Source organism: Falco peregrinus, chromosome 6, assembly GCF_023634155.1.
Source record: "Falco peregrinus isolate bFalPer1 chromosome 6, bFalPer1.pri, whole genome shotgun sequence".
In the NCBI taxonomy this organism is placed as follows: domain Eukaryota; kingdom Metazoa; phylum Chordata; class Aves; order Falconiformes; family Falconidae; genus Falco; species Falco peregrinus.
Genome location: NC_073726.1, coordinates 38,851,833 through 38,864,985, shown reverse-complemented (window position 1 = coordinate 38,864,985; position 13,153 = coordinate 38,851,833). Strand labels below are relative to the sequence as shown.

The 13,153-nt window shown below is 42.3% G+C and overlaps 1 protein-coding gene across 1 annotated transcript in view; it reads left to right on the top strand.

Moving 5' to 3' along the window:
* The first annotated feature begins 9,775 nt into the window (after positions 1-9,775).
* The window catches only part of RXYLT1 (ribitol xylosyltransferase 1), a 14,918-nt gene continuing 11,540 nt past the window's right edge, over positions 9,776-13,153 (top strand). The window contains exons 1-3 of the mRNA XM_055808508.1: positions 9,776-10,508; positions 11,056-11,226; positions 12,190-12,292. Of these exons, the coding sequence (XP_055664483.1) occupies positions 10,364-10,508; positions 11,056-11,226; positions 12,190-12,292 (419 nt within the window). The 5' untranslated portion in view covers positions 9,776-10,363. The remainder of the gene's footprint in view (positions 10,509-11,055; positions 11,227-12,189; positions 12,293-13,153) is intronic.

Below are 13,153 nucleotides of genomic sequence, written 5' to 3'. Positions count from 1 at the left end.
AAGCACCTTCAGCGGGAGGACAGATTTGGCCTACTGTTAGAGCATGCCCCACCTGATAGACAGAGAAGACAGGCAGAGCCCTCATGCTAAAAGAGAAACATTCCGTTCTGATTTCAGTAACTTCACTTCCCCCATAATTTACTTAATCGTTAGGGATGTGAGATTCCATAAATAGATGCCATTCAGAATATAAACACTGGAGTCACTTTGATTTGTTCCCTTGTGACAGAGTACATCTGCAAGGATGATAAGCAAAGATAACGTATCTTGAAATGCCATCCCAACAAACAATAAATTAGTCTGCTGAAATCAGCCCTTCAAAGTACAACTCATGAAATTTCTCAGCCCAGCACACAGCCAGATGCCTTGAGGCCAAGTAAGCCTTTAGGAGAACAGTAGATGGCAGATCATGTAAATGGTCAATAAGAGAATCACACAAATCTCTGAAAACCGGACCAAATGAATTTCATTACAGATTCATATTCAAAGTTTCAGAAGAGTAGTTCTGAAGACAAAAAGCAGTTTTAGTACTCTTCTGTTTACTATCTGTCCGAGGACACTAAAAGAATTTGACATATAATTAAAAGCTTTCAGTGGGATGAAAGAGCTCAACAGGAAAAAATCAGATGCTGAAAAATAAAAAGGTAGCTTCTAAATATAAAATCATGCTACTTGTTACAGCTTTCATAATTAGCTTATTTTTTAGTTCTTTTAACTCACTTCCTACTGGGATACATTCAGAAAGCTTAGGGCTTCCATTATTTCCATGTCTAGTAGAAAAAAATATAAAAATTAGGAAGATAAAAAAGACACAAAGGACTTGATTTAGACTGCATACATAAGAAGAAGGGAACAGCTGCATTTCCTTAGGTAATTCTGGTATAAATAACCAAAAGCAATGCTCACAATCACAAAAAAGATGAGCTACTGTTTCAAAAAATTATCTTTCTTCCGCTGTTCTCAGCCAAGAAGCAGTAATTAACTGATTTTGTGTGTCTTCTTAAGACTTATACAGTGGGAAATAAACAAGATTCACTTAAACCATCTAACATGGCCACTCACATGAAACCCAAACAGAGCTGTGACAGTAACTCTCCTAGGTAGCTAGCCCAGCTAGCACCTGGAGGACTGAAGCCACCATGCTTAAAGCACAGCAGGTTATTTTGGTTCATCTCAGAGCATTTTCTTCTGTTTTATCACTACAGATTAAAAAAAAAAAGAAAGAAACTATAGATTAAAAAAAAATAAGAAACCACAAACAAACAGCTACTCTTCAAAATGAATTTTTACTCAACCTAGAATGAAGGAATCTCATTCAAGAAGGTGATTCATTTTATTTCTTTGCACTGTTATTCTGAAATGACAAACTAAACTGTTCATTTAAAACAAAATGTTCCACCCTCTTAAAAGTTGTTAAAGTACTCATACATAGCCTCAGATTCACAAACAGATTTGGTTAATAGACATGTGCCATTCTCAATAAAAATTTGAGTGAAAGATCATCCATGTATAGTGACTTCTTGATTGTTCAAATGGCATGAAAGAGAGTTGGAACACAGCATGCACAACAATAATTCATGCTATGTCAGGCAGTAGAAGATGAAATAGTGGATGAAACCTGATAAACAGCCATTGTATGGAAACACTCAGAGAAGTCATAAATTATAGGAAAGCCCAGGCCTTCCTGCTCAATACAGAAGTGTATGAGCTGGAAAAAAATGTGGTTCCAGTCTCCTTCTTGGAGCAGAAATCATTCTGAGAAAGAGGTCAGGGACTAAATGGTTCAGATCAGACCTAGTTCTGAAAGTTTTGATTTAAATGTAAAGACAGCAACTTAACGAGGATGTTTAAAATAAGGAGGCAGGGAGCTCTTGCACACCTAACTTTTTCCATTATACCTTTTTCCAGTGAGACACCAGGCATACTGAAATCAGGACGAGTGAAATGATATCTCTACAACAGAGCCCCATGCTCAGGGTTGAGACTAGCAAAAACACAACTTCTGTTAGCCTGTCTTTGGTTCCCAATAGGTGTTAATTCATTCAACTTTTGGCAATGAAGTTTTGGGTAAGACACAGTGCCATATTTTCAATGCCTGTGTCTGTTTTCATGGGAGTGAAATCAGGTTCCAGCAACAACAGATTCTAATCAATTAGCAACAGCTAATTCTTCCTCTTCCCCCAAACTGCAAAACTGTCATTACTGGTGCTATTAAAGAAATTAGAAGTCACCATGTAAGAATGACCAGCTACTGCAGGGTTGAGGGGATGCTAAAGAACTGAAGATGACTCACGGTCTCAGAGCCCTCCTCCAAATATCTGTATCCTCTATCTAATGAATCTTTAAGAGGTCTGGACTTTAAGATAACAAAAACTGAAGCTTGGGCATTGCCTACATGCTTCACCTCAAAATAATTAGAAATGCTGATGGGAAGAATCATAGAAATCTTGGTAGGAATGTACCTCTAGAGTTCTCTAGTCCTATGTCCAGCTTATAGCAGGACTATGGCCAACGTAAAATCAGTCATGGCTTTGCCCAGCTGGGTCTTGAAAATTTCCAAGGATGAAGATTCACAACTTCTCTGGGTAACCTGTTCCACTGCTGTACTACCCTTCTAGTGAAATGGTTTATCTTGTCTAGCTTGGACCTCCTGTGCTGCAGTCTGTGGCTCGCTGACCTTCTCTGAGTAATCTGCCAGTATTAAGAACATTCTGCCTCCAACATCGTTGTAACTGCCCTTCAAGTAGTTGTAGGCTGCTATTAAATGTCTCTTTACCCTCCTTTTTGCCAGACTAAATAATTCCAGCTTCCTAACCTCTCCTCATTTCTTGTGGGCTCATGCGCTGACCTCTCAGTAGCCTGCCATTGGACTCTCCAGTTTCCCAACACCCTGCCTGAGCTCAGGGTCTCAAAACCAAGTACAGCTGTGGCTTCATCAATGTCAAGAAAATGTATGAGTTCCTTAGATCTGCTGGTCACACTTTCCCTAGGGCTGTCCAGCATGCAGTTCACCTTATTTGTAAGGAAAACATTCAGATGAGTGACAGTCAATTTGGCATCTACTGTAACACCCAGGTTCTTCTCGCAGGTCTTCTGGCCCACACTCTGTACTGGCAACATGGAGCTACTCGATCTCAAGTGTGAAACTTCACACTTCTCTTTATTAAATTTCACAAGCAATCTGTTGGCCCAATTCTCAGTTTTCTCAAGATCTCTCCAGACTGAAAGTTCAGCATGCCACCCACCCTCCTGTCCAAATCAGTAGCACCTGCAAATTTCCTATCTCATCGTTCAGGTAATCAATAAAAAACCTGAACAGTATAATCCTTGGTATGGATCCCTGGGTAATTTTGCTCATTACCAAACACTAACTGTGCACAGAACCATTGATTACTACTTCTTGAATGCTCCTTCTTTGATTTTTAGTTCATTATGAATTTACTTCTTAGGCAAGTAGGCCCTCTGCTGAATTTTACAGTCCTCCTGCACAAAAGGATAGTTTGTTTCTGAGTGCTTAGTATGTTTTCCTTAAAAATCAGCCTGACCTTTCCACATTTTGGCAGCTTCCCCGGTGATTCTGTCTAGCAATACACAAACAGAAGTCTGCTCACCTGAACACCGGAGTCCGAACTCTACTGCTCACCATTCTAACCAACTCTCAGCTTTTAAGTAATTCACTGCCCTAAATAATTTTTAAAAGCCATTTTTTAAAAGAACTTGAGCTTCAGAACAGGCTAAATTCTTCAGTACTGAATCATAGAATCACAGACTCATTTAGGCTGGAAGATACCTTTAAGATCATCGAGTCCAACCATAAACCTAGCACTGCCAAGTCCACCACTAAACCATGTCCGTAAGTGCCACATCTACATGTCTTTTAAATACCTCCAGGGATGGTGACTCAACCCATCAGCCAAAGAAGTATTGGGTTCCAAAATCCAGAAACTTTGACCAAATTCCAAGCAAGATATGGATGCAATTTCAGAAATTCCTCTATTTAATTAAATATTTCTCCACTTACAGCTAACTGAAATTTTCTAACCTACGCTGAATGAAGCCTACTGCAAATCCATGATACCCAGCCCCTAAGTCTTTGAGCCAGAACAACTTTCATACAGACCTGCCCTTCTCTTGATAAGTCCCCAGATACAGTCAGTGAATAAACTACAGCTGATCTGAACTGTTCAGGCAGGCAGCAACACTGCCACTCTTTGCCAAGTGTTCTCTGTGTTCCTTCTCTTATCACCTGTGTAACACCATGTAAATGACGCCCGCACATGAATATCACACGCGATAGTCTGATCAAGTGCCAGAAGCAGAAGAGTTCATGTGCAGAGGGAACCACCGACTGCAGCTCTAGGATTCCTCCATGAAAGATTAAATTGCTTGCCTTCCTGAAATTAATTTTTAAAGACATTGCAGCTTCAAGTGATTTTTAAATGGTACTGCAGCCACCTCAATTAACACTGTAGACTTTAAATGATCCCTTTTTTCCCAGGTAAGCCATGTGATACAGAAACTCAGAGTGACTCGCACCACAGTGTGATATGCTAATATAGTTTCATTTTTAAATATTGTCAAAATTCCTGCTAGTATAAAACCTACTACAGTTCCTCCTAAAAGAATAAATTCTTTCCATTGGAAGCTGTTAGGTGGATGTGGTACATAAATATCTGTCTTCATGCTACTCAAAGTGAGAATGGGGGGAGGAAAGATCGTAATGTCATCTATCCACAAAGCAAGCATCTATACTATTGAAAAACCTTGAAGGTTTATGCAAAAGGTCAATGTAATGGTGTTGGTTTTATAAATATATTTAACACATTTATCTGTCTTAGATTTGCACTTAAAATTGTAGAAGATTGTGAAAACAATGGTTTTTAAGAGGGTGTATTTAGCCTATTGCAATAGATAAGCCATAAAGATTTTATCTGGGTGGGTACATCCAGTGAAATCTTAAAGGAGCAGGGAACTGACTTTACTGCCTTCTTTCATTATATACCAACAAAACAAAATATTGGAGAAGGGACAGTTATGGGAACAAGGGGGAGCATGGCTGAAGGTAGATATGGCTAACATCAAACATCTGGGTTGTTGGAAAGGTCTAACCTAGTACTGACACAGATTAAAAAATGGGTAAGACATAAAACAGTCTGGGAAATAGCAGCTATGAGTCCTTTCTTTGTGTTACAGGAGGAGACAGTGTTCTGAAGGAGAAGAGAGGAGAGGAGAGGAGAGAAGGGGAGGGGAGGAGTAGAATAGAAGCCTATACAGACAACAGCATACTCTACATGTAACACATGCTACATGGGAGGAGAACCCTTTGATATCTAAAAATGTCTTGGGATAGGTATGTCTTGTATCTGAGAGAAATACAGAACTAAGTACAGCAGTTGGTTTTGTTATTACATTAGGCTGAAAAAACCCACTTGATTTGGATGCTCCTGTAATGTGTTAGTTTCTCAGAAAGAAGCTGTTCTCATTTAAAGCTACAAGGCCAAAGGTGGTCACCTTCTTATTGGTCCAGCTGTACCAAAAAAAGAGGTCACTGTCCTTAATTTTTCACCACTATCAGTAGTTCTTTACCATCACCTCTCTGCCTCAGGCAATCACCCCGTTAAGGTGACAGTTCAGCCACCATAATTAGTTTCAGGTAAAAGTGAAGTTAACCTAAGCCTGATTCTGCCTGAAGGATGATGTCACGGTGTACTCGTATGACCCAGAGCCATCAGAACAAAGAACTATTTCTACTAATCAAGCAGTAATGAGCACCAAGGGACATTACCTCTCTCTTGTCACAAAAGACCTATCCAGAGAGGAACCTCTGCCAAAGCCCAGGAACGGGCACTGTGATGTGTGGCCAGCAGAGAGGCCTCTCTCTGGCTCTGTATCTTTAATTGCCTCCTGCAGACTTTTCTCTTTCATTCAGCCTTGTATGGTGCAGCCTAACAGGAGACTCAGGCTTTTGCAGAAGAAAAATTGCAATAGCAGCTGCCTACTACATTCTGCAGATGGCAGTAGAAAACCCTGTAAACTTCTTAATTAATGAAAATAGGACTAATAGAGCAGTAATTACATCTCAAAACCTTTCTGCAGGGATTCTGGCAACAACTGTCTTCATTCCATGTTCTCGGTAGATGTCTAATTGATGCTTTAGGTTTTTGTTCCTAGCTGTGCTCTAAAACCTCAGGTTACATGCTCAGGTTTGCATATGTTACATGCTATTCAATACTGTTTGCTTGAACTTCCCAGTGACATCTGTCAATCACTTCCAGCCCAACAGTCAATGAGCAGAGACTAAGATAAGACAAGTAATGCCACAGAATTTAACAATATTTTATTGGAAGGGTGTAACAGAGACCAAAAAATAATTTATTGTAGGCAGGAGTGAGTAAGGACTAACAACAAGTATCAGGAAGGATTGGTTTTATCATAATATGTACAGAAAAAATACTTGTCACAAAGAAAAAAGCTTATTTTTACAGCTACTTACTCAAGTTACCTGATGTACAGCAGAATGTATTTTGACTTGGGCTTTCAGCCACACTAATCGCCTTAATTTTGAAACTTCAGGTTAATTTTCATTTGCTGTAATGAACTCTTCAACAGAATAGGCATTTGTTGCATGTATTTGATACTTCTGTGCTCTTTTTTGTTCTTCTTCCTAACTCTAAACACAGTTATTGAACCTGATGAAACATCTTTCCCTTGTATCTCCCCATTTATGATGCCTTATAACGTAAAGAACTTGTAGTGTTTATTTACTGCTCAAAGTCCTTGTTATTAAATAGATTCTCCTTTTTTTGTTAGAACTCTTCCTGTCTTTGTTGAGTACGTCATTCTAAGAAAACTTCAACTACTTTATATCAATTAAGATTCATAACACTCCCAGAAGTTAATTTATGAATGTTTTACAAGGAGTCACTTGGAGCCCTGTGAGACAAGATAATTTGCCACAAGATCATACAGCAAGCTGTCTCAGAGCTAAGAAAGAATCTAAGCCTCCTGATTTACCAGATCCGGGTTCAGAACCTTTTCAACTCTCATTAGCTGCTGCTCTTTGGCTTTTCCATCCCTTCTAGACTGTAGAACATGTCTGCTTCTTAGTATAATGTAGGAGATATAAGTATCTTGCTTGCACAGAGGTCTAAGACATCACCAATGTTCTTGGTCTCTCCTCCCTTCTTGTAACATATCACTTGGCTTTTGGTCTTCTACAACATATCTGAGGTTTGTTACCGAGTACTAGGAAGTAGTACTTGCTATGCCTTTGTAGGCCCCCGCAGCCACCATGTATGAAGTACAGGCATTTCCTAAATTTGGTATGTGCTGTATGGTTTCCCATGATTTCAGGGAACTCCATGGTTAAGGTGGTTCACTTCCAATTTTATGCTCCTGTAAATTTTACCTCTGTAGTCCCTAGACAAAGCTACTCTAAGATCTTAATTCATGTAGGCGTTCTGTTAAGTCCACCCCCTCAACCCCCTTAGTACATTCTTAACATTATATATATTCTTAAATCCTACTAGTTCCTACGTGATTTGAGTTTCCATTATAGGAAAACCACTTACTTGAGTCTGTCCTGAACTGGCTGGCTATTTTGAATAGGAGCCAAAGCTCTTTTTATAAAATTAACATGCTTTTTTACATTATGTATAGCTTTTTCCATCCTGTTTTTGCCATGAAATGAACCAATGCAACTTGCAAAACGTACAATGAATTAATATGGGTAGGAAATATAAGATCAAAATATTATGCTTAGGAAGTGTATGCTCTTCCTTCTCACACTTTTTCACTTCTGCATTTGAATTTCTTTCCAAACAATCAGACATTGCCATTTAGTACAGTTGTTCTAAGGCTTTGATTGATACTGTTTACCGCATTTCAGTTGGTATGCCTTTCTCATCCGCTGTAAATAAGATGACTGTGTCATCACTATTGTGAAAGATCCGCTGAGCAATGATCACTACTGTTGCGAATCACATTAACTTTCTGCATTTTTTATTGAAACGCACACATTCAAATGAAGACTTTCAAGACACACTATAAAATGCTCTATAATTCTTCTTAGATTGATCCTTCTTGACTTTTTCTTTTCAAGACTCATCTGTCATTTTTAAGAGAAATTAACTGCATCTGTGTGGGGAGAAGAGAGAACTTTCTAATCATCATTCAAAGTGGGCAAGCTGTGCAAAAGGAAACCTGTCTTCCCACAATATTTAACATTTTACTTTCTTCTTTGCCCTTCTTAACTCACCTCTATTACCCTCTTCTTTCCTTTTGGCTCTCTGTCATATTTTCATTATCATATTCTGTTTTAAATTGAAGTCTTTGCAAAAAGGTTTTCTATGAGCTTTTGCAACTAAGTACACAGATCCAGTTACGATACAATCTAGAAAACAGACTGCAGTTGAAGTTGAAAATAGTTTAATATCAACTATAGACATCGTGTCTCTGACCTTCAAGTTTGTAACTGTACCACTTCACTGTGTATTCACACCGATGCACTAAGCTAGAAAGGCAAGAGAGAAGCTCAGTCTTCATTTTGAAAGTGTTTATCTGGTGCCCTTTTCCCATAAAATTATAAATCACTATAACCAAAGTAAAGTGGCCATGATGCCTAACAGGAATGAGTATATTGATTTCAATGTATAAAGAGGGCTTATAAGAAAGATGGAGAAAAAACTTTTTACCATGCCTGCAGCAACAGGCCAAGGGGCAATGGTTTTAAACTGATATTGGACATAAGGAAGGAAATTTTTACAGTGATGGTGGTGAGACACTGGAACAGGTTGCCCAGAGAAGTTGTGGATGGCCCATCCCTGGAAGTGTTCAAGGCCAGGTTGGATGGGGCTTTGAGCAACATGGTCTAGCAAATCATGTCCCTGCCCACAGCAGGGGGTTGGACTAGATCCTTAATGGTCCCTTCCAACTCTCCAATCCGAACCATTCTATAATTCTATGGTTCTGTGAAATCAGGGTCACATTTAGGATTAAGACCTGAGCTGGAAGAAAGTGGTGACTCAGGCTAATGCAGACAATCAGAAAGGGATGTCAAACTAAAGGACTCGTTGCTGCCACTGTGGGTCATCAAATTTGTAGTTCAGTGACTGTAGGAAGTCATTAAATTGGATTTACAATTTGCCAGTGGGCTGACTTTAAGCTTGTTTCAGAAGGTGTGCTAAGGCAACTAGTTACATTTTACTTTGGAGCAAGCAGAGGTCCATCAAATAACTCTTAGGTCAGAGGCAGAGCAAAGTTTAGCGTTGCTAAGGGTAAAAATTGATCCAAGAAAAAAACACTCGGATTTAGAGCAGGCTGCAGGCTTGTACGTTGTGTTATAATCTGTAGAGTTTTAGACTCCCTCTCTCCTCCAGGTTGGTGAAGGTCATTGTGCTTTTGGCTACCATTAGGATCATGGTGTTTGAGAACAGGCTGGTAGAGGCTTCACATAAGTTCTAACATCTACCCTGAGAAAGGACTCATGGATAGCCTACCAAGACCTTCAACTGTCTTACTACGCAACACAACTCCGCTTGGTTGGCCCACAGCTTTCCCCGTTACGTAAAACTTCCATGGCTTGACAGTGCTGGTCACCTACCGGCTAACAGCCCAGCTACAGAGCTCCATCACACAGCACCAGCACACAGCACCAGCACACAGCTCCATCACACAGCTCCATCACACAGCTCCATCACACAGCTCCATCACACAGCTCCATCACACAGCACCACCACACAGCACCACCACACAGCTCCATCATACAGCACCAGCACACAGCTCCACCACACAGCACCACCACACAGCTCCATCACACAGCTCCATCACACAGCCCTGCAGCAGGCGGCTGCTGGCCAGGACCCCCCTTCCTCCCGCAGCCCAGCACCAAGCCGCTGGTACGGATGGCAGGAGCTCCAGCCCACGCCATCACCGCATATATAAAACGCCAAAGGTGACGTGTATTTATGTCCGTGTGACAGCCTGAAGGTGTTGGGTGCTCCTGAACCGACCTTACTGCGTGCCGATTCTGCACCTCCGAAAGCCGCTGGAGGCCCTCACGAAGGCGAGCGGCCAGGAGGCCCCAGCACCGCCCGGACACACCGCGCCGGCACCAGCGGGGAAGGACAAGGCCGGGAGCTCTCGGTCGCCACGGGACAGCCGTCTTCATGCATTCACCGTGCGCCTGGGGCGGTAACGGCAATGCCCAGCGGGCGCTGCCGCGGCAGAGGCAGAGGCAGGCCGTGGTACGCGGGCTCTAAGCCTCTACAGCGGGGGAGGCAGCCCAGGGCCGCGGGCGCAGGCCCCTCCCGCCGCCGCCGCCTGACGGCACCCCCCGCCGGGGCCTCTGCCCGCGCCGGGCGGGATGCGGGGCTCTCGCAAGCGGCTGTGCTCCGCCTTGATCGTCGCTTACGGCCTCTTCTCCCTCTACGCGGCCTACACCGTCTTCCTCCGGCCCCGCCGCCTGGCCGCCCCCCGCCCGCCGCACCGGGACCGCCGCGGCTCGCGAGGTGAGAGCGGCGGCGGGGCCGCTCCGAGCGACCCTGCCGGGGGCGGGCCGGCCTGGCCGCGACCCGCGGCGCAGCGGCGGGGACTGGGGGCGGCGGACTGATGGGGGGCGGCCGGATCGCCAGCTCCTGCCTGCGCCAGGGAAGGCCCCGGCGCCCCCGGCGGGGCGGAGCGGCTCCGCGCCGCCTCCCCCGGTGTTGTCCCCGGTCTGCACAGCCCGGGCCAGGCCCAGAGCAGCGCGGCGTGTCCCAGCCCGTCTGCTCGGGAGCGCCGCGGCGGGCTGGCCCGGAGGCAGCCCCTTAGGGAAAGCGGGGCCGGGGCCTCCGCTCGCCGCTGCTGGGCCTGCGCCGGCGGCGGCCTTGTCGGAAGGCCCCGGGCCGCGGGCCCGGCGGAGGGGGTGCTGCGCCGGGCGCGGGGCAGCGGGAGGCTGTCAGGCGGCGGGAGGGTTGTCAGGTGCTGCTTGAAATGAGGAGTTCAAGAAAACCCGTCATTTTTCTGAAGTTGTAAATCCCTTCTTTTTAATGTAAATTCCGCTTTTGGGTTTCTTAGATCATGTTGCCTTGGGAAATGAGGAGTGGAATCCATGGGAAGAGGACGAGAAAAACGAACTGGTTGCTTCTCAGCAGAAATATGAAGCTAATCTTAAGATGATAAAAAATGCAAGATCTCATCTAGACCAAACCAGTCTTAGAGTACAGATTTGGGGCAAAGCAGCAATTGGTAAGGAGATGTAATCAATGTCTGCTGATCACTTAACCTTTCTGATACGGCACTTTTCTCTGCTTCTTTAGTGACTAAAATTTGTGTGTATGATTAAATAATATGGGTATCAGGAACATTAAGGAAGTGGTAGCTGTTACTCAGATTTAATTAATACAAGTAAAAATGTAGTTAGACTCCACTTTGTGTTGATTCTTTTCAAGGCAGTTTTGTACATCTGTGGAAGAAAATGGCTCAAATGGCAGAGAAACACTTAGTTTTTATACCAATCTAGCTTACAATACAACACAAGGGCAGGCCTCATATTTAGCTAAACCAGAATATTTGGTTTTGTCACACTGTGTGAAATAAAGCATCTCACAATGAGAAGTAAGCCATTTTTTGTACTGCAGTACTGCTGCCACTGGTGAACTTGCAGATGACACTGAGTTTTCTGTCTACATAAACTGGGGGCCAAGGTCCTCTCAAGCTTTTTTAACTACTGCTGAAGGCATACTTGTTTTAACTTCTTTGGAAATGTAAAATTTCCAGCTTCAGTTGAACTTCTGTGTAGCATTGTAGAATTGGTATGGTACATGGTGATGCATTCCATCACAAAAATTTGATGTTTCACAAAAGCTTAGGAGAAGTATGCTTGTCCTTAAAATACTGATTAATATTTGCGCATTTTTAAGAAAGATACTAACAGAATTGGTATACCATATCTTCATCTACTGATATTCTGACAGCCAAACAATCTTTTTAAATGCCCTGATGTACGAAAAATTCATCTTAACTGATTCGAAGTCATATAGAATTTGGGAAGCACTGTCTATATTATATAGGAAGCGCTGACATTTCTTTCCTGAGTTCTTAACACTTACGCTTTTTCATTTCCCAGAGGTACTTTTTTTTTATTTGCTTGAGTGCAAAGTAGGCAAGATCTGTGCATTCAAATTCTACATCGTATCTTCATTTATGTAGGTCTTTACCTTTGGCAACATATTATTGGAGGGCACCTTGAGCCAGCTGATGTGACTGCACAGTGGAGAGAAGGAAGCCAAAAAGCAGGAAAAATGTATTTCAGGTACTAGCTGCATGATGTTGACTTCAGTTGCATTAACTTGTAACACGTGATGCAATGGAAGGTTAATGAACATGATAGGATGCACGGTTGCATTATTTTGTCTGCCTCAAAGTTGCAGTTATTTTAATATCAGTTGCAAATACTTTAATTTTGTTGTGTTTTGATAATTCTGGAATATGCACACAGTTTCTCATTCAAAATTATCACAGAGAACCTTTAAATTTATTCATGGCGACATCCTTGATAAAACCAGCAAATTCTAGCAGAAACATGTCGTGTTTGAAACCCAGAAAACTAGGGAGCAATTTCATCTGCTGGTTTTTTTTGAAGATTTATGTGTTTGAAAGAAATGTGGAAAGATTTGCCAATGCTGAGAGGGAGGGCCCCAAAGAGACCTCAGAAAGGGGGTGAAATACAGCCCTGAGAAACATGTAAGAATTGGGGTTTGTGGCTCATAGTTAACTGAAAGAAGCGTGGTGTTGTGAGGCAGATAGATGTCTGCTGTGTGCTTTCTGTTGTATTCAGGGAAAAGGGACTTCACTCATTCATTGATAAATAGGATTGTAGCGAAACCATAATGTGTTTCTATTTGTAACAAAAGCAATTTGTGAGATCTAGCATCTGGTTAACTATTTTATTTGCAAAGTAAAATTTTTTATGTAGAGGAAGGTTACTCTTGAAGCATTGCTTGATTTAAAAATGGATTTTCATCTTTGATTATGAATGTTTTAAGACTGTTGTCAAAGATTTTATATTATTTAGTGGATGATACAGAACTTTTCTTTAAGGTCCTGTTTAATACCATTTTTAACACTTTCTGTAAAGATACAGTGAAAGGTGAAGGACTTTTCTTCTATTCAG